This window comes from Leptidea sinapis, chromosome 19, assembly GCF_905404315.1.
Source record: "Leptidea sinapis chromosome 19, ilLepSina1.1, whole genome shotgun sequence".
In the NCBI taxonomy this organism is placed as follows: domain Eukaryota; kingdom Metazoa; phylum Arthropoda; class Insecta; order Lepidoptera; family Pieridae; genus Leptidea; species Leptidea sinapis.
This window is the reverse complement of record NC_066283.1, coordinates 12,743,406-12,765,323: the sequence shown is the minus strand read 5'-3', so window position 1 is coordinate 12,765,323 and position 21,918 is coordinate 12,743,406. Positions and strand designations below refer to the sequence as shown.

Sequence of the window (21,918 nt, the reverse complement as noted above, 5' to 3'; positions counted from 1 at the left end):
GATTCTGAAACAGCTTACTGCTAACATTAAAAAAGCCAGTCCTAGTAACCATAATATCATCCAAAGGAGTATTATTATGAAAACGGATGATATATTGTTGTACCGAATTTCATTACAACACTCGTTTGGATGATGTAATGGTTATTAGGACAATGGGTGTTATAATGTTGGCAATAAGCTAACTGTTTTAGAATGTTTGAGAGAGGATTTAAAGCATGGGTTTTGATAAAATCTTATATTGTGATACAAGGGTGGAAAGTAGGTTAATGAAACAAGTCCGAGACAAACGCGTGGGTTTTTAATGACGCCAATTTGCAAATAACCTATATACCCGTGTATCACACGCTTTTCAATACAGTTGCTAAAATATTATGTCTATACATAAATAGTTATTAATTATAAAATATGAGATACCTACAATAATAATTAAATTGTTGTGAAAATCCTTTTTTACAATGTCAACCAAGAGTCGGAATACCAGAAAAAAGATGACAAAATTTTGTTATAAGTAAATGATAAAAGAGTTCAATAATTTTCATCCAAACGTCATGTTTGTTTAATTATAGTCGAATTACACAAAATTAATTTGAAAACAAAATTTATGAACAATTCGGGACTCGAACCTGCGACCTCTCACGTTCCGCGCGAGCGCTCTTCTACTGAGCCAACCGTTCGAGTGACTTATAAAGTAGATCCTGGAGATGAAGCCACAACCTGAGAGTTGAACAAGACATGCAAGATTTATCAAAGATACGTCACTCGAACGGTTGGTTCAGTGGAAGATCGCTCGCACGGAACACGAGAGGAAATCCCAGAAATGAGGGTTATCACTTTAGAAAATAACAATTAATTGTTTATTAAAGTTATGACAAGAAATTACAAGTTATGGGCAACCTCTCCTTATACTTTTAATTTAATATATTTATAAAGTGCGGTTGAGAATCTGAAAAAATAAGCTAATTCAAGTTCTCTGACGAGTATGCAAGACGATGAAATAATATGAGTGCGACAAGTACAGACAGTAAGAGGTGACAGTGACAAACGCACTGTCATACCGGGGGCCGGGGAGGTGTTGACTTACCGGAAGTCGTACGCGGAGGACCAGTGTTGAGGATCGTCAGGCATCAGCGTGAAGTTCAGGCTTACGGAACCGTTGGCAGGAACAGTGACTTGTTCTGTCACGCTTTCATACCTAGCAACAGTGTTAATTTACTTATTATTGCACCAACACAGTTTACACTGATACATGCAAAATATATAAACAAGGCTACAAGTTGAGTGTTACTTCAATTATAGGCGCAAATAACATTCTTATGTAAGAAACAAATAAAAACATTAAAGAGTATGTTATGTTTTATAAATTAAATCACAATTAAATTAAATTACAATACATACACAATTAAATTATTAATTTATTAATAATAATATAATAATTAATTCATTTTTATTTAAGTAACCTAAACAACTAAACTAAACTAAAGTTTATATTACGTTAGCCCCGATTTCACCAATGAATGAAATGGAATTTAAGTAAAACTCAGATTTACGTAAACGAGTTCAAATGCCAGTCTTGATCTAGATTAAGCACAAAGCGATCACCTACCAACAATACATTTTGAGCGTGTTGACGTAAGCTGAGTTAACAAAAACAATAATGAATGTATCAAATACCAAATGTCAAAACAGTCATCGATAAATATGAACAAAATCAAAATTGTTAAATGTCAATGTTTGTATTACGATGACGACAGTGACAGCTCTTGAACGCGATCTAATATATTGAACGTCCAAAATTCGACAGTCAGCATTTAAACGCGTTTAGGCTATAATTTAGTTTGTGTTTGTTAGTTAAAACACGAATGTGTGTTTATTAAAACACGAGGCGATGCCGAGTGTGATAAAAGTATTACATGAGTATTTTAATATCTAATTAACAACAGTTGTATACAAGACTTGATCCTAAGAACATCAACCAAATGAGTGTTGTAATGAAATTCAGTACAACATTACAACACTCGTTTGAATGATGTAATGGTTACTAGGACTGGCTTTTTTAATGTTGGCAAATAAGCTAACTGTTTCAGAATCTTTCTTTTCTTTCTAATCGCGTTCTAATTCAATGGTGCAATCGGGTCTTAGTCGTCAACGGAGCCGGGAGCTCAATACACGGTAGATAAACTTGCCCAATAAATCAAATCAAAATCACTTTATTCATGTACGTATGTACAAAACTCTTTTAAATGCAGATTTACATTTTCATTGTTTTACAAATCATTTCAATTACAATATAATATGTAAAGTGATGCAACAAACATACTCAAACGTCAAATAGCCAATGCCTTAAACGAGGAAGTCAAAAAAATAAATGTAAATTAATATAAAACAAAAAAAAATACATGAGTGCTTAGATGATTTTTATGTCTAGATCTCTATCTAGAGACTCTTCTCTTGCTGATAGACAACCGATAAAAATAGGCCAGGAATATTAGTTAAGTGTGCGTGACAAGCCACGTCTTACACTCGCGATTGGTATGACACTTTATGTTAGTGTTTGATGATTTGCTCAAAATAGAGGTTAATTCTAAACCAATTTTTTTTAACTTTTCACTAGTGTCGTAGTAGTCTATCCAGGCAAATAAATTATCAAAGGATGAGTGTAGACTTCGTATGGACTCCAAAAAAGACTCGTACAAAAAAATTTCAGGCAATGTTCAGTCATCAGCCGGAAGACGTCCACTGCTGGACAAAGGCCACCCCCATACATCTCCACGAGGATCGGTCCTGCGCTGCCCTCATCCAACGAATTCCGGCGATCTTGACCAAAGATCGTCGGTCCATCTTGTGGGGGGCCTACCAACACTGCGTCTTCCAGTACGTGGTCGCCATCATGGTGGTGATCATTTATACATCTAAATAGACTACGACAGTTGTGAAAAAGTAAAAAATTTGAGTTTGGAATTAACCTCTATTTTGAGCAATGCATGCACACTAACACAAAGTGTCATACAAATCGCGGTAAGACGTAGCTTGTCACGCACACTAAAGTATTAAACCTGGCCTGTTCTTATCGAATAAATAAATACAGAAATATGTCTAATACAACTTATCTCCAGGCAGATCAGGATATCTTTTTTACATTGCATTGAATAATATTGCGGTTCCTCACCCATCCTTGGAAGCGGTCACATTGTAACGGCCCGGCATCAGAAGCCGCCAGTAGTCTCCATCCGCTGCTGACTTCACACTGTGCGATATTCCTCCGACGCTGATGGTGGCGTTAGACAGCGCGTGTCCTATGTGACTGTGCACAAATCCACGTACACCAATGTGAACCTGAAAATAGTTATTGAAGTTATACTTCTTTAGGCGCGTTATGTTAAAATGATTAGAGTGAAATTCTAAGATGCGCGCGCATCACTGTAACACAAAAGTAACAGGGTGTAGTTGTTTCCTAAAATTTTCTGACGTTTGCGACATTCGTTATTTTATTTCATTAGGATAGGTAAAGGGTTCAAGCCCGTACAGCCGTATTCTTTATTTAATAATTAATTGTGAAAGCTACCGTTGCAAGTTTTTTACAATATTGTTCTTTCTACAAACGTGGAATAAATAATTTTAATGATTTTTGCTTTGTTAGGCCAAAGAAGTATAAATTCTTTCGTGCATACACACACACTTTTTTATTTATAAGAATCGACTTACAAAATATTATAAGCAAGGCGTTATTATTTCAAATCAATTCAATATCACTTTATTCATTAAGGTCAAAGAAATGACTCTTATGTATGTGAAAAGTTATACACCTTTCACCTTCCTTAAAAGCCGGCAACGCTCCTGTAATTCGTCTGGTCATCACTTAACACCAGGTTAACCCGTACGCTCGTTTGTCTTCCTTTTCCATAACTAAATAAAATGTAAAATAATAATACAAAAACACATGAGTTATCTAGTACAGAAGATGCAACAATCCCATACACTGTAAACAAATACAGGCATTATGTGAGCACTATATTAATGATTATAAAGATATATAACTATAGGGATATATATAACTACTAGCTGCCCGAACAGACGTAGTTCTGTAGATAATAAAAAAAAATACTGTTTTATAGCAATTTGCCAATAATATTTCAAAACATCAAGAATAATTTCGTAAATGCTCCCTGTTGTTATAATGAAATTGTTTCACAGCGGAACTGTCAAACCGTGCGTCACTAAATTCTCTCATAGAAAATATGTCCATACAAATAAATATTGAAAATAAAAATAATTATGGATCCCAAATCGAAATAAAAACTATCCTATCTCTCAAGTTGGACCAAACTGCGCTCCATGAAGTAATTCCCATTAAAATCCGTTCATTATTTTAAGAGTCCATCGCGGACAAACAACGTGTCACGTAATTTATATAAATTAAGATAACTATATAAGATAACTTGAATTTTAGCAACATGAAGTCGTTTTAGATGACAAGATCATCCAGCCATCCCGAAGCACAGATATTTGGCGACAGAAATAGGCGCAGTGGCAGTACTGTCCCGTACGAACACTGCACATACTTTAGCTGCTACATAAAAATACATCACCTGCTCAATGAAGGCCAGGAGTGCATCCCGGTTGTCTTCCCAGTAGGTGGGCAGGTCGGACGCCGGTGGGAACTTGTAGCAGCCCAGCTCTAGAGTCAACTCCATATCGTTGGTGTGCAAGTAATTCCAGTCCTGCATACCTCCGGCTAACACGTACCTGATAAGGAATATGCACGTATCTTAGATATTTTTTATTCTATACTAGCTGATACCCGCGACTTCGTCCGCGTACACACATGACTAAGCACGTATTACTTATAAAAATGTTTATTTCTTATGATAAAACTTAAGATTTATCGTTGATTAAAATTTTTCAAATTTTATTTGAGATAAAATTTAGTTTGTATTTTAACTACTAAGAAAGTTGAAAAGAAATGAAAATTCTAATTAGTTATTCATTTTAAAATATTCATTCAATTTGATTTCTGAACGACGGGGGACGACACATCAAAGGATAAACAAAATTGTTGTTTTTATTTAATTCCGAGCATTTTCACATTTATTCACATTTTAAACCTTCTCTGGACTTCCACAAATAATTCAAGACCAAAATCAGCTAAATCGGTCCAGCCGTTCTCGAGTTTTAGCGAGACTAACGAACAGCAATTCATTTTTATATATTATTTTTATATAATTTATTTTTATATAAAGATAATATTTTACTTAATTAAAAAAAGTTTTAAAAACGAACACCGAGATTAAACGCATAATCTAACCGCGCTTGGTATGAACGTAATAGTTTAAAACAACAAACCGAAAGAATTAAGTTGCACGCCGTACGCATTCGTTTTTTCGAATTACTTTTCCATTCGCAAGCATTTCTTACAAATAATAAATAAGGATAGATAGGTTATTGAAAACGGCCGTAAATAGCTTTTAAAGAAATAGAAAATCCCACACTTGTTTAACTTTTTAAATTATTTTAATCAAAATTATTGATGCAAGCATTATTTTGAAGTTATAACAAAACTATATATGCGAAAACTTTGGATTCCTTTTTAAAGCACGTTGCGTCCGGACAGGTATGTGAAAGTTTACATAAATGCTAAAATGAATCACTCTTTGATTAACGCGACTATTACACATTGAAATAAAACTTTTTAAAGGATTAAAAACGCGTGAAATTGTAACTGTAATTTTTACATAAGGTATTTTCGAAAAAGTTATATTTTTATAATTAATTATTTAACCCGACATTTCGTGACCCTTGCACAAAACGATTTCAGGGGGACTGCGGTTGACAGGAGTCGAGATAGTATTTGTCATTGAGAAGTTTAGCGCCATTTCTTACCTCGGAGGTGGTATTTGCTGAAGACAGATGGTTTTTGGCAAAATTTACTGACGGTGTCCTCTTCTCTTTTGGTATGTGTAGTTTTGGGTTTTCACTTGGAGAGCATTGCGTCCTTGAGGTATTATAATATAATTTTAGCCCGTCTTCTCTATTGAAATTTGGATGTTTTTTAATTACAACGGTACAGTGTGGAATAAGTTTTTTTGTGCGGTGTTTCCGGGACGAAACGACATGGGTACCTTCAAAAAAAGCGCGTACACCGTCCTTAAAGGCCGGCAACGCTCCTATGATTCCTCTGGTGTTGCAAGAAAATGTGGGCGGCGGTGATCACTTAACTTCAGATGACCCGTACGCTCGTTTGTCCTCCTTTTCCATAAAACGTTTTTTTATAATAAAAAGCACGACGACGAGACGAGCAGGACTTTCAGCTGATGGTAATTAATACGCCCTGCCCATTACAATGTAGTGGCGCTCAGGATTCTAGAAAAACCCAAAAATTCTGAGCGGCACTATCTCATTTGCCCAGTAATTTCACTAGCTACGGCGCCCTTCAGACCGAAACATAGTAATGTTTACACCATACTGCTTCCCGGCAGAAATAGGCTTGTGGTACCCATAATCAGCCGGCATCCGGTGCAAAGGAGCCTCCCACTTGTAAACGTTAACTGGTAAACTGGTGAAACATGGCGATTGCACGTTTCTGCCTTGTGATTCCCATCACTAGACTACTCTCCTAATTGACTACAGTCCTTATCAATTCTTTATTTATTTATTTTGATTAAAACGGTTACAATACCAATTACATTAATCAATTACATTGCTATTGCTAGACACTATTATTCGAGGACTCACAAAGTTGGAGCAGCAACTGTACCAACACCTCAAGTTAGTAAATAGATCACAATCAGGGCGGACTTCTACGACGCGATTAATAATTTCAAGACTCGCGGCACGGGCGCCGCAGTGCGTGCTACCGTGCGACACGCGGGTACCGCCAGAAGACGGTGACGATAATAATTGTCAGGTGTATACAATCGAATCAGCTCATTATGAATATCAGGGGCATCTATTAAGCCCCGGCTAACTTTAAGCAAGGTAGTTGCTTGGTTGAGAGCCAGTCTGGTTTTAGAGTGTTGTATCCGAGGCAACCGATGAAGATACGCCGTCGCGTACAGGTACGGGTAGTATCCACTTTCAGAAAACGCAAAAATGCTTTTTGTACTTTCTCCAGCCTAAGGTTACTTCAAAGTGATTCCATACGCACGAGCTCGCTTCAAACTTACTACGCACAAGGTTTTTAACATTTACAGGTTTGATCATCTACAATATTAACTATCAATAAATTCATTCATAGTACGGTAATATTCTTACCACTTAGCGCCGTTCGTTATTCCCTCGGGGAACTTTTCATTGCTGTGCCGGCAGGGTTGACCCAAGTGCATTTTGTGGTGGGCCTGAAATAAAACAACAGAGTCTGTATTTTTTAAAGTCATAACTCTCACTTCTGCGATTAACTACGTAAATTTGTTTATAAATTTAATTTGTGTTATTCATCCCAGGGCAGGCCACATATCAAGGGCTAGTAACGAAAGATGGAGCAGTATAGGAACAAACTGGTACCCAATAGATGCCAAAAGAAGAAGAGGTAGACTTGGTACTAGATGGAGATACGATCTAGTAAATTACGAAGGAGTGATGTGGTCCCACACAGCAAACAATAAGGACGAATGGAAGAAGGGGGTGGCCTTTGCCCGGCAGTGGGAGGATATATAAAATATTGTAAACTAATTAACTAATTAATCCCAGAAGTGAGGGTTATCACTTTGAAAAATAACAGATTGTTTAGAATTGAAAGAGCGACATCTCAAGTCGATTTCCTAATATGCAAATATTATTAGTTGAGCAGATTATCAACTGTAAAGTAGATCCTGTAGATGAAGCCGCAACCTGAGAGTTGAACAAGACATATCAAGATTTATGAACGTGATGTCACTCGAACGGTTGGTTCATTGGAAGAGATTTCGCACGGAACGCGAGAGATCGCGGGTTCGCGTCGCGCATCGTTCATAAATTTAATTTGTGTAACAGTTAAGAGTTTGAATAATGAAATAAAACTAATCAAGAGAAAGGTTCCCTCTAAATAAAAGCCTACAAATTCGTTAATGAAGTTACAATAAGTACAATTTGTAGCTCATTCGAGGAATCTGGATAAATCTCATGATGAGGTAATTTCTGAACATCCAAATGAAATAATACATTTTTCTCGTTCATTATGAGGGGCGTTCAATAAATAGTGAGAATTAGGTGCAATCTCTTTGGAACCAAAAGAAATGGCTGGTAAGTCTGGACTTCTTAAAAAAATTTAAAAATAATAATTAGAATATCTTTTCCCATCAGATTGGCGTTAAAAATTTCAGTCTCTCACTCCAACCCTTCAGAAATTTAGAGAGACCCGTTCGCAGAACAGATCCACTCTGGAATAGTAATTTTAACAGGCATCTTTTTAATATAGGCGTCACAAACAGCCCCCTATGCAGAGGCTGGAGTCGGCTTCTACTGGAGTGCCGAGAGGTGGCAAATTACAGGGCGAAGCACCTGGGATCACCAGGCGCCCTTCGGGAAGTCTTCAGAAACGTTAAAAAGTTGCGTGACTTCTTGGAGGAGCTTGGCTGGTTGGAGTAGTCTCTACCATCTTCACACGCAAAATAGGCGCATATAACATCGAGTTGCGGAAACCGACTGCGTGAAGAAGAAGAGGTCGACCATGGAGATACTATTACTGGCTTTTTATAAGCACAACAAACAAAAACTGCGTAACGAAAAATGCTGCCTTCGTAATAAATGCACTTCCACCGAATTTACCCGAACTAGCCCTCAAATATGATCATATTTAAGACTTAAATTAAAGGCGCAGAGTATTTGACCAGGGTAGTACCGCGGTATGCTACGCCTTAGGTAGATTTTATGCATTTTAAAACCCATAGCGTGGTAGCCCATCCGCTGGTTCCGTCATTTTTCCCGTAAAAAACTTACATCAGAATACACATGCGCCAGATGAACGAACACAGGGTTGTCGGGTGTGAGGTTTTCGGCGCCATCTTGCATGAGGGCGTTGCCGTCGTATGGATAGTTAGCGACCAGGGAGCCACCGTGCAGGTTCGCAGACAGCACAAACGGAATGGATTTAGACCAGCTCATCACTGCTTCTGTCTCCGGTTCAGGTTTTGTGTTATCCTGTAATTATAAAAAAATACAGACGAATTGAGAACCTCCTCCTTTTTGGAAGTTGGTTAAAAATCCGATACACTCAAACGTGTCTACGGTGTGGGGGGGACTTATAAGAAGAAAGCTCTAAGAAGACCACGACTGTAATATCGTTGGCACAGAATACCATTTTTCTTTACGTATATTTTCAGAGACCAAAAAATAAATTCAAATATACCGTAAGGTATTGTTATTTTAATACTAATGTGTTTAATGACATTAGGTTTATGAATTGAAAATTTCAAAGTCATAGTTCTTTATTTGCTACAAGGTTAAGTTTTATATTTATCTTTTGTTACAAAAATAAATGGAAAAAGTATAGACTTTTTTTCAATACCAGTAGCTATGGGGCTGCTGATTAGCGCTGCACAGCATTTTTAAATAACGACCATCAATATATTATGTACCTATTTTTGTAAATATTTTCCTTTTGGTGGTTTTTTCCAAAGCTCTGCAATTCTCTGTTTCTGTGTTATTTTGTGTGTGTTTGTTTTTGCTATTAATAAAGTTTTTATTTTTTCATTACAATTACTAATTAGTACACATTTATTATAATTCAAGCAAAAAGTATTGAGTAAAAAGGTTTCTTAGTCAGTTAAAATGACAGTGACATTGACATGACACTGGCATGTGTCTTGGAACTCCCGCGCTCAACACTGCAAATCGCCCCAAATGCAAAATCTGTAGGCGGCTGGTTTTTATGTTTGACTGATGTCAACGGACAGCTCTTAGATTTCGTAATGGGATTGTACACTGGTCGGAAACCGTACAAAAATTAATATTAGGTACCTCTGTGGGACCGAACTGGTCCGGAAAGTTCCTGTTGAGATCCACATCATGTGCATTCGCTCTTCCGTGAACGCTGCCGTAGTCACCTGCAAGATTGTAATTTGATTAAATATTATATATTAAACTATTCGCAGACCACGGTCCTATACATCTCTCGTGGGCGAAGGACCATCTCATTTGTTTTAATTATATTTAAGGCAAAACAACGGGCCCACACCAACCCCCGGGCAGCGAGTTATTCACAAAAATACACCTAGATCCTTGATAAAACAATATCCTCACGTAAAATTATAATTGGTATTAAGGTCATCTTTTAAGTGGATGATTATTGAAATTAATAATAATATGTATTTGGGATCGTATAGGCTTGTCACCTTAATGGATAAAGTTGAAGAAAAAGTTGTTGAAAAAATTTCTGACTTATGAAATACCTCCTATCATAAAGAAAGTGCGCTCTTCATAAAAACAAATTAATTTGGTGTAGCCTTCCTTTAATAATAACTCAGGTGGCGCCTGAGATATTTATGGGATAAAATGAAAGTGAAGTCTATCAAATATTAAATTAAATACACAAACAGGAAAAGAAATAACATTTGGGATTATAAAACTTAATTGGATCTAAAAGTGATTGCCTGAAAAAAATTTTCATAGGCTAACATAACGCAGATAATTAAAGATTGTTACCAGTAAATAAGAAACTTTATTTCCTCTGAAATATACGTACTCTTATACGGTATATGGACGCATCCACCCATACCTAAATTCGAATTGGGTTCTACGGGAACTTTAAAAAATATATCCGAATTTTTGTATACCTACAGGTATAATCTGGAGCCATTATGGGTAATTGCCAACGAAGCTTAAAACAAAAGCTATGGAGACCTGTTTAATGCCATGCCTCACTTACGCTTGTCAGACATGGCCTCTAACCTATAGAAACTTAGAAAAAATTAAAGTTTGTCAGAGAGTAATTGAGGGAAGTTATATGGGGCTAAGAAAAAGAGACAAAATTAAATATGTTACAATAAGAAATAAAACCAAAACAAAAGATGTAGTCTTATCTGTTCTACGTTTAAAATAGAAATAGGCTGGACTGGATGAGAGATGGAGCGATGACAAGGTAGAAACAGCAGGAAAAATGTGGACAAGAATTTCAAGAGACAGGAACAAGTGGAAATCAATGGAGGAGGCTTTTACCGCTAAAGGCGGTCCTTATGTCGAAAATAATAACTAATTATACTAACAAAATTGGTATTTTTATTTAAAATAGTGAAATACTAACACATATTAACAAATACAATTTATAAGTAAATATCTAAATGTATAGATGTAAGTAAATAAAGCTATAAATAAAAATAACAGGTATAATTTGGAGTAAGGCCCGAGTTCGAATCAGAAAAAATATTAAGATAAAACGTGGACGAAGTACACAGAACAAATTATTTATGTAACGCAATCAAAACCCTCTTCCTAATCTTAACTAATTTATCTTATACAAATAATACTGAAAATAAAATTTTATGAACGATGCGGGATTGGAAACCGCGACCTCTCGCGTCCCGTGCGAGGGCTCTGTCCAACTGAGCCAACCGTTTGAGTGACGTTTCGTTTAAAGAATCTTGTATGCTTTGTTCAACTCTCAGGTTGTGACTTCATCTTCAGGATCTACTTAATAGTCGATAAGCTGCTCATCCCCAATGTTTGCATTATAGGAAATTGACTTGAGATGTCGCTTTTGCTAATCTAAACAATTTGTTATGTTTTTAAAGTAATAAAAAATTTTTTTCAACGTCAATCGACCTTTTTATTAATTTTCAAATATTTTTAAATACCATAATCCCTAGACACTTTTTATGTGTAAAATCTCGGGAAGCTAAAACAACAATGGTACGTGGACAATATATTGTCATCAATTAAATACTTACGAATTCTTGATCGCTCGTAGCCGTCAGGGTTCATGGACGGCATTATATGGATGCGGGTGGTGTTGACGATACTCTGCACGCGGTGGTCACCGCTGGAGTACTGCTGGCATAGATACTTAGCGAGGAGCAAAAGCAACTCCCTTCCGATGACCTCATTCCCATGCATATTTGCCACGTATTTGAACTCGGGTTTTCCTGTAAGTATAAGTCAATTTATTCGTTTATATTCTCATCATTTTGAGACGACCAACTATCCGACTACCGCTTTTAGACATAATCAGAAAAAGAAGTCGAGAGAATACCATCTACACTGGTTTATTTTTTTCTGCAATAGGATGACGAAAGAGCTTGATGAGAGATAATTCCATTTCAGCCGGAAGACATCCACTGCTGGACAAAGGTCTCCTCCATGGATCGACATGACGATCGGTCCTGCGCTGCCCTCATCCATCCTATTGTCGGTGATTCGTTCCACTTATGAGACATTGATTTGCTCATTGGGGTTTATTTGAATCATTGATGACGGGCCGAGTGTGAGGGCCTCTCGGTTCCTTTTGTTAAAAGGTGCGGCTGCTTTAGCTGTTTTTCCAATTGTGCATAGACCGTTGGTGTTGTGCGTATGTACGGGAGTGCCACTGGATAAAAGAATATAAACGATGTTTGGCGAAGGAGTATCCACTAATATTTCCACTTTTCTGAGCGCTGAACGAGCAGAAATATGAGGAATATTATTGTGAAATAAAATAAAATATCTTTATTAATTTATTAACAATTTGTACACTTATGAAAGTTAATTTTGATGACATCGATTCAAGATACTACCAGGAGCCCTTGTTCTGAGAAGAACCGGCAAGAAACTCAGCAAATATTTATTCTCTCCCAGTTTTCACAGTATCCATACATTTTTTTCGTCTATATATTCCTGAACTTTATAGTACGCTTTTTTCATTAAAATTTCCTTAATATGAAGCTTTTTATCGGAAGTTCAGTAACATGGTGTGGGAGTTTATTATACCTATAGATTTCCCCATAAATTAGAGACCAGTTTTATGAAGTTGGAATAGCATAGTGACCAACCTTAATGAGTCAGGCCGATACTCGTTAGCTTTACCTTTCAAAGGTTATGCTGAGGAGTTAGATAATTCAATGGAAAATGCACAAATGCGTTTTTTTCGCTAGAAACTTCAATTCATCGCCGGTGTTTCAGTCTGCCAAAATGATATTTTATTAAAGGCGCTACTTTTCAGTCGTTTCCACAGGCATAAAAGGCAACAGTTTTGTAATTCCTCACCATGGTGTAGTGCGTAATGACAAGATAAGATCTGCTGCAAAGAATTTTGACCTAATCACCCAGCTAAAGTAAAATAGTCCGTACCTACATACATATAGGGCAATAACCATAACAATTATCGTAAATGGTATGTAAGATTCAATTGAAGTTTTATATCAAGAGCTTACCTCAATTAAGGATTCCAGTATTTGAGAGCTTGAAATAGCAAAACACATTATATAAACTTGAATGGAAAGTATCATTAAAAAAGATATGAACTTGACTGATCACACAATCAACTTTCACGCGACCCGATTTTGTCTTCAGTAGCGTTCTTACCATCATCGCTAGTACAGTCGCTTAGTAAGGCATACAAAATTTTTTCTAAAAATAGAACGCGATCAATAAATTGCCATGTGGATTTTGTAGCATAGATAGTATCGCCGGAAAAGGAAGTCAAGAAATTATTGGGTTCATCCGATTAACCTTAGAGACATTACTAGACCTTATTTTCAGAGCTACTAGTGATGAAAACAGGACGTCAATGTACTCTTTTAATAATTTTCATAACAGTTTGAAAAACCATTCACAGCGTTTCTTCAGGTTGTGAGATAAAACGACATGATTGTACCTGGGCGACTGACCGCCGGTGCGTATGGAAGCTTAGTACATGTTCGATACATCACTGTGGGTCCGGCCGCCGGCTAACCGATATCCGGCCACCGGGCACATAGTGGTGAATCCGGTGAGCACTCGACGACCACATTCCCGGTAATTTATGCCGGTACATGTGAAAGCTATTGAACTTGGCCATACACTTCACCGCCGGATACCCGGCAACCGGGACGTATGTAAAGGCACTAAGGGTCGGGCCACACCAAATAATTCTAAATATTAATGTACTAGAAGCATTGACGTACTGTTAATAACTAGACTCCCCATCGCGTAATAAAAAGTCGTCAAAAATGTCCGAGCGGCGTCATGTATAGGTATACATTAAATTATACCGAAAACAATAAAACATTCCCTCAAAATAACACTTTATTTCGTGGCACTAATGTTCAATGTCTATTGTATACGTCAGTTGCGTGCATTGCTTTTTCCAGCGGCCATAACCTAATATAATACGATTCACACACTTTGATAGAAGCCCGACGAGATAGTCCTAGTCCTGTAATCGTTTAACACCACTCACACACATCACAAATCAAACACCTACAATAACACTACACATAAATAGTCACACACTTACATACACTCACACATACTAACATACATATATCACCGCACTCGCCGGCGAGTGCGAAGTCTCTTCAAACCTAGAGTCCACTGGACTAACAGATATATTAGATCGTTAGTGATCTTCTCTCCATCCAGCCTACTGTGCAGGCGGTCCGAGGTTCGAGTCTTCTTCCGAGACGCCCCGCGCCTGTGAGCTACATTTTCGGCCTCCAAGGCCCCCGCCCGGCTTCGCTGTAAAAGCCTTCAGGGCTATCAGCACAGAGGAGGTTTTTAGTCGGTAGGGAGTGTTTACACCCGAGCCCGATATATGGGCCCCGTTTCGGGGTCTTCAATACGTAAATGTATTTTACTCCTCTCGAAAAAAAAAAGCATTCCTTTTCTAGCAAGGTAAGCACTGTAGATCTACCCACTAGGTTTTGAGATCTAAATACTGGAGTTGTTTGTGTTTCGCATGTAGTTTCCGTACCATATGGTCAACCTAATATTTTATTATACAAGTATACCTTAAACTGGTTTTTTATTTTATCTCAATAGCCTAAGCATACGTGTTTATTTAAAACCCAATAGGTTCCTATTTTAAACACATATCACAAAGCAACTTTTTATCACAGTAATATTTTACACGGGTCACGGATGGCAGAATGAACTATAATAAAAATAAAATACTAATTATTAATCAGTCACTCATGTAATCCTGGAATGTGCTGGGGTGGCCAACCAAGGGGCACAAACCTTAGTAAATACATTGTCGCTCCAGGAAGTCTGCGAACACCCCAGGAGTGTTCTGAACTTCTGGAAGGAGCGGGGCTGGTTGGAATGCCTGGCCAACACTGCACGCAAAATGGACCCAATTACGCGGTCTAATTGCGGAAACAGGAGCCCTTTACCAATACCAATACCTATTTACTCTAATGAAAAAACCGAAATAGCCATAAACTAACGAGTGAGACAGATGTTGGGTTAGGACTCGGGAGTAATCGGTTTGCCTCGCTACAATTCGTTACTAGGCGTGCCTAACTAGCGCTCCATACGTTGCTAAATATCGTATAACTGTGACCAATACTTTTTTAAATAAGATCTATGAAATACTCGTTGCGTCGTATAGGCATTTTTGGGACTGCCTACCGCATGAATGTAGTATGTATCTAGCGTAAGGAAATATTGACTGAGTCGGTGTTCAATAGAAATTTGTTTATAGAATAACGGAATCAAATTAAACTTAATTAGCTTTATTATTTAATATTTTGCTTAATATTATCCTTTCATAACGAGGTGGGCAATGCCTAAAGGCATATATGGAATGGTATAAGAAGCTTATTGACTATGGTGCGAAAGAAACGCCCCTCTCTTTCACAAAGTGATTATTTAGCAAAATGAGTAACAACGTCAAGTAAGTTAAATAATTTCGTTAATTTAAAGGGGCACCTACCTAAAATAAGACAGTCCATCCTTTTTAAGTTTGGATATGCTGGTCAGTTTTTCACTGAACAATTTGTATTGCGTGGCGTTGTCTTCAAAGCGCGGTCGAAACACAATTGAACGAAAGCTCTGCCTTATAGACGCGTAGGCAGACTTTTGAGAGTATTTAGAGAGAGACAACCAGCGAGCTAGCAGTGATTTAGTACTAACAGACCGGCGGATTTGAAACAACGAATGGTCTATTTCAGTATTTTGCTGTAGAACTCTTCCACAGCCTTGTATTTCACATACCAACCAAAATATTACACTATTTTATCATTAAGACTGTTATTTGTAGTGCCATAATTAGCACAATACAGTCATAAAACAGTAGCGTAACTCAGAGATCTCCTTGAAATTTATACCTACGTTTAGGCGCAGCGCTAGGGTTGGTACATACAAAAAAAATTGTCGTCGCGGACGGCGCGGTGCAGCTAATTTAACTCGGACAGCGACCAGTCTCGGCAGCGTACGGCCTGGCACTCAATAGGTTTGTCTTCCCAAGATTGTTTAGCGGCCGTGTAAATCGTGTGTATGTGTGGGTGCGTCAATTCGGGCGCTCTAGTATGAAGTACTGTTCTATTTTAATTTATAGTGCTATTGCTGTACAAGTTCTTCAACATGCGGAAGTTGCATCGTCAAACGTACGTAGCAATATATTGCATGTATGTATAATATATAGATGCCAATTCTCCCAAAGAATTAGGACTTTTATCATTTCTATTCCCTTCTAATTTGTTACAAGTATCATACTCCTTGGTAATGCAAAATTCTGACATGTTGCGTCCTCTCATCTCTTTTTTTATGACAATAAGGGTCGAGACGAGTAGGAGGTTCAGCTGATGGTCATTGATAAGGTCTGCCCATTACAATGCAGTGCCGCTCAGGATTCTTGGAAAACCCAAAAATTCTGAACGCCACTACAATTGCGCTGGTCACCATGAGACATGATATGTTAAGTCTAATTTGCCCAGTAATTTAACTAGCTATGGCGCCCTTTAGAACAAAACACAATAATGCTTATACATTACTGCTTCACGGCAGAAATCGGCGCCGTTGTGGTACCCATAATCTTGCCGGAAAAACCTAAGCTCTTGTGCTTTCCATAATTAAATATCCGTTATAACTAATTAAATGGCCGGCTAATATGTCTTCCTATCACCATAATTTTATTCATAACTTTTAACTATTCATCCTAAAACTTTTTTTAAACTTACTCTTCTAATTAGATACCTACCCGGAATGTGCTTTCCAGGATTCTGAGCCACTTCTAACACATACAGCTCCCGGCCTTCCACAGTCTTCCCGATACTGCTCAGCCGCGTCACGTTAGGGTACTGCTCCGCGAGGTCCTTGAGGAATCTCTCCATCATGGTGTAGTTGTGGTGTACGAAGTCTGGTGGGGAGAGACCGTCTATTGCATGACGTGTGCTTCTCTTGTGCGCTGTAGATTTGCCATTGTATGCGAATAACCACGTGCTTTATGACGTCATCATAAATTGAATTAAACGTTTAGATTAAAAATATAATTATCTTCTAGGTTCAAGCTATCAGAATTATTAGTGTTAACATGGAAGAACCATATTAGAATAATAAGGTCCTTGATAGCAGGAATGTTAATACCGTTAAAGAAGACTAATATTATTACAACTACGATCTAATATCCGAGATAGAGGAATTATTAGTACAAATAAAAATTTATGGACAAAGAAATCGGAAATATTAGTGGAACAAATTATCGTCCAAATTATTTACAATAATAATTAATTAAAACAGGAAATTATACTCAAATACACCGGAAGTTATACAAAGAAAACTACATGATCTTATTAAAGTGTATATTTAATAATATTTACAATAAAATAATTTAAACGTTAGATGATTTGTTTTAATACTGTTCACAATAAAGATATCACAATTTAAAAAGTAGTCAAAAAGGGGAAAACAGAACAGGCAAATCTACAGAACATAAAAGAAGTGAAATAAACAGAGGACATGTCAGACTTTTTAAACCCAACACCACACAAAATAATTTTATTTACATGGCTGTTTTACGGCCGTTCCCAATGTACTATCTACACATAGAGATTAATTACTACCTTCTACTGTCAGTAATTATCTGTCAATAATCTGAAGCTGTCCCAATATACCCGATAAGTCATTCTTACCGCCTTGTATTGGGATGCGTGAATTGCAATTTCCATACAAACTATATTGCTGGTAAGCTATATGTCGTCCCATTGACAGACAGCGTGTACGGATAAAGTGAGTTACCGTCGATAAGTTTAATGGGACAGAAAAGTCAACGTTAGTAACGATTTTTATCTGAAGTAAGAGATAGACTGAATATTGGGAACGACCGTTAGTTGATAGAAAACTATTATAGTATCTTATATTCGTATAGTTTCTTGTTACTTCTTCTCATTTGCTCAAACCTTTCCGAAGTAGCGGTAGATTCAATAAGAAAAAATATTTTTTTTTGACATTCATAAGTGTCATTTCCGTGACCTACATGAATAAAGTGATTTTGATTTGATTTTTTTCAATAAACATTTAAATTGATAATAATTTATAAACTTGTTATTTTGATATTGAATATAGGTTTTTTTTCAACATGAAATTAATTAAATCATCCAAAAGATATTAAACTAATTCTAATTAAAATTTTAAAACGATAAATTCATTTATTCTATCACAGTATGGATGCTTTGACAGTCACTTGAAAACGGCTGAATTGATCTGAATGAAATTTGATACACAGATGAGGAGCTGAATAAAAGGGGAATAAAAGGAGATAAGCACAGAATATAATGATAAGAGAGATTGTAAGGAAGGGTCGTGCGAGTCGTTAGACAAAGCAAGGGCAGTATTTAGTCAAAAGTGGAGATCTCCACCCGACCCGGTGGGAGACAGTCTTTTTTATGTCAGTCAGGGACGAGACGAGCAGGACGTTCAGCTGATGGTTATTGATACACCCTGCCCATTACAATGCAGTTCAAATTCAAATTCAAATATTTTTATTCAAAATAGGATGTGACATCACTTATTGAAAGTCAAAAAACAACCACCCATTCCAAAATGAATGCCTCAGGCCTGAGAAGAATGGGCGCAACAAACTCAGAATTCAACCGCTCAGGATTCTTGAAAAAATCTAATTCTGTGGCACTACACTTGCGCTCGTCACCTATAACACTAAATACTAAGTCGTCATTTGCCCAGTAATTTCACTAGCTACGGAGCCCTTCAGACCGAAACACAGTAATGCTTACACATTACTGCTGCACGGCAGAAATAGGCGACGATGTCGTTACCCATAATCTAGCCGGCAACCTGTGGAAAGGAGCCTCCCACTGGTATGAAGATGATATGTCGTCCGTCAATCGATTTTGAATCTGCATATCAATATGACAATCTTAATTTCTAAATCCATAGAGTACAGCTTGTCTGTCACATTTAGGGTTGCGAGGCGTCCGGATAAAGCCTTTAGGACATTTTGATTGCGTGTCCGGTTTTTGTTAAACTATTTACATTTATTTAAAATTTTTGATAAATGATTATTAAGTATAATAAAGAACTTAGACTGGTTTGGCATTCGATTTTATTTATATTTCATTAGAAGTTACCAAGATCCATGGTAATATAAAAAATAAGTAGAACCAATTAATACTGAGACACAAAATCCTCAATAAAGTAGGGTGTCCGGCCATTTTACCAATTTTGCCACACTGTCCGGCTATAAGGGTTAACCACCTGGTAACCCTACAGATTCATATCAATACTAAGCTATTAATGTAGCAACACGTCATACGATAACGACTAAAGATAATATGCATGATAATTTAAAAAAAATTGAGTTTAGAACTACCCTCTATAAGAGCAATTCACGCACACTATCACAAAGTGTCATACAAATCGCGAGTGTCAGACGTAGCATGTCACGCACATTATACTAATATTCCTGGCCTGTTTTTATCTGTTGTCTAACAGCAAGAGACTCTATCTATCTAGGCGTATAAATTATCTAGGGTTGGTGACGAAGAAAAAGCTTTTGACATACAAAAGTGTCATTTCCTTGATCTAAATAAAAAATGTCATTTTGATAAGATTTGATTTGATCAAATAATTACACTTTTGAATGCCAAAGTTATACATTTGCCATTTACCACCAAATTAGGAAAGTTAAGCTTTAATAAGAAGAAGTAGCGACAAACCTTTTGCCCCTCTTTTATTAATACAATCCCGCGACCTTATAAGCCATAGACGCCCATAAATAGCAGACACTTTCAGATCGCGTATTATAGTAGTGTCTGTAACTTACTTGGCTCCTAACACGTATATAAGTATAATTCAAATAAGTCAGTTACTGATCACAACATATCGTAAACAAAAGCTACTGGTTACTGTGGGTATGAGGTCTCCCAATCATTGTCGTTTATCAGTCGTCTACGGCTTATAAGGTTGATATTTTCGTCGGTGGAAGATTTCCCATCGTCTTTAATACAATAAACTCCAAAATTTTTCTATATAACATTAAATAATCATATTATATTTATTTTTCATTTTATACAAATGCTAATAAATTAATAATAGATACTTAAGCTTATTAAATTATCTTCATAAATACACACGACCAATCAATAAATTAATTAATGACCCTAACCCTAAGCGGGTCACACACTAATGAAGCATTTTTTCACAATCGGCATAACAGACAGCCCTTAGTGCAGAAGAATTCTAGCTGAGGACGAAAACACATCATTCGCGTAATCCTGGAATGAGCACAAAAGGCCAACCAACGGGCAAAAACTTTAGTAAATACGACGTCGCTTCGAGAAGTCTGTGAACACCCCAGGAGTGTTCTGAGCTTCTGGAAAAAGGCCAACCAACGGGCAAAAACTTTAGTAAATACGACGTCGCTTCGAAAAGTCTGTGAACACCCCAGGAGTGTTCAGAGCTGCTGGAAAAAGGCCAACCAACGGGCAAAAACTTTGGTAACTACGACATCGCTTCCAGAAGTCGTGCACACCCCAGGGGTGTTCTGAGCTTCTCGAAAGAACTGGGTTGGTTGGAGTGACTGGCGAACACTGCATGCAAAATGGACCCAACTAATTGGTTTAATTGCATCAACAGGACCCCGAATGAGTTTACAATTTGTACATATGGCTATTTACAGTTAAGGACTGTACGATGTTCTGGTTGCCGTACAGATTAATTTATATTTCGTTCATAAATTAAACTAGACTTGAGAACAATAATTAGTTTATTGAACTTAGTCTAAATGGTTATAATGGTAAATGGTTCTTAGCACACGCGAACCGTTTGATGATCGAACGTGAACTGGGGGAAAATGTGGAAACACGGCACGCGCTAGCGCAACCGCTAACAGGGCGCAACGTGATGTGCGATGTTCCACTCGTACATGGACTGTTTTAAATCTATTCGTAGTTTTTTTAATACTTGAATTATTGAAATTAATTCATAATTTAGCAGCATTTTTATAGCAAGCCCTCTCTTGGACAATTTGAAACAAAATTGCTAGAGCGAGACGAACATTTTACCTTTACCTGAATATGTAAACAATAGACCCAAGAAAGGCCAAAAAAGAGATTTGTGTAAAAAATAAGCTTAAGTCTAAATAAAAGAAAAAAGAATCTAGAGCAGTCGCTGTAAACTATTATTAGAAGTAGAGATATCCAAACTGGCGGCAAATCAAATTTATAACATAAAAATCAGCTTATATTGTTAATAATATTTTGTTAAAATTTTATTTTAAATTTTTTAACTTGTCGCCACGGTGCAAACAGAATTTCGGATATTGATTATTATTACTACACTCTACTACAACACAAAATCCCATTTGACATTTTATTTATTAAAGCAATATCTTATTATTTAAGCAACAAAATTTTATGAACGATGCGGGACTCGAACCCACGACCTATCGCGTCCCGTGCGAGTGCTCTACCAACTGAGCTAACCGTTCGAGTGACGTATCATAATAAAACCTTGTATGCTTTGTTCAACTCTCAGGTTGTGGCTTCATCTACAAGATCTATTTTACAGTTGATAACCTGCTCAACCCCAATACTTGCA

The 21,918-nt window shown here is 37.0% G+C and overlaps 1 protein-coding gene, 1 long non-coding RNA gene and 1 other non-coding gene across 5 annotated transcripts in view; all 3 read right to left on the bottom strand.

The window, feature by feature from the left end:
* Positions 1–21,918, bottom strand: part of LOC126969748 (uncharacterized) — a 304,380-nt gene that overhangs the window by 30,310 nt on the left and 252,152 nt on the right. The window lies entirely within an intron of this gene.
* The window catches only part of LOC126969719 (carboxypeptidase D), a 52,465-nt gene that overhangs the window by 17,931 nt on the left and 12,616 nt on the right, over positions 1–21,918 (bottom strand). For 2 of the 3 annotated variants that reach the window (XM_050815271.1, XM_050815269.1), the window contains exons 7-14: positions 17,063–17,269; positions 11,856–12,050; positions 9,931–10,016; positions 8,911–9,111; positions 7,249–7,331; positions 4,587–4,743; positions 3,167–3,333; positions 1,082–1,192 (exon numbers count right to left, since the gene is read on the bottom strand). In XM_050815271.1, the coding sequence (XP_050671228.1) occupies positions 1,082–1,192; positions 3,167–3,333; positions 4,587–4,743; positions 7,249–7,331; positions 8,911–9,111; positions 9,931–10,016; positions 11,856–12,050; positions 17,063–17,269 (1,207 nt within the window). The remainder of the gene's footprint in view (positions 1–1,081; positions 1,193–3,166; positions 3,334–4,586; positions 4,744–7,248; positions 7,332–8,910; positions 9,112–9,930; positions 10,017–11,855; positions 12,051–17,062; positions 17,270–21,918) is intronic. The other variant, XM_050815270.1, reaches the window with a different exon arrangement.
* Positions 21,736–21,808, bottom strand: Trnap-ggg (transfer RNA proline (anticodon GGG)). The gene has a single exon. It is a non-coding gene; the product is annotated as a tRNA-Pro (tRNA).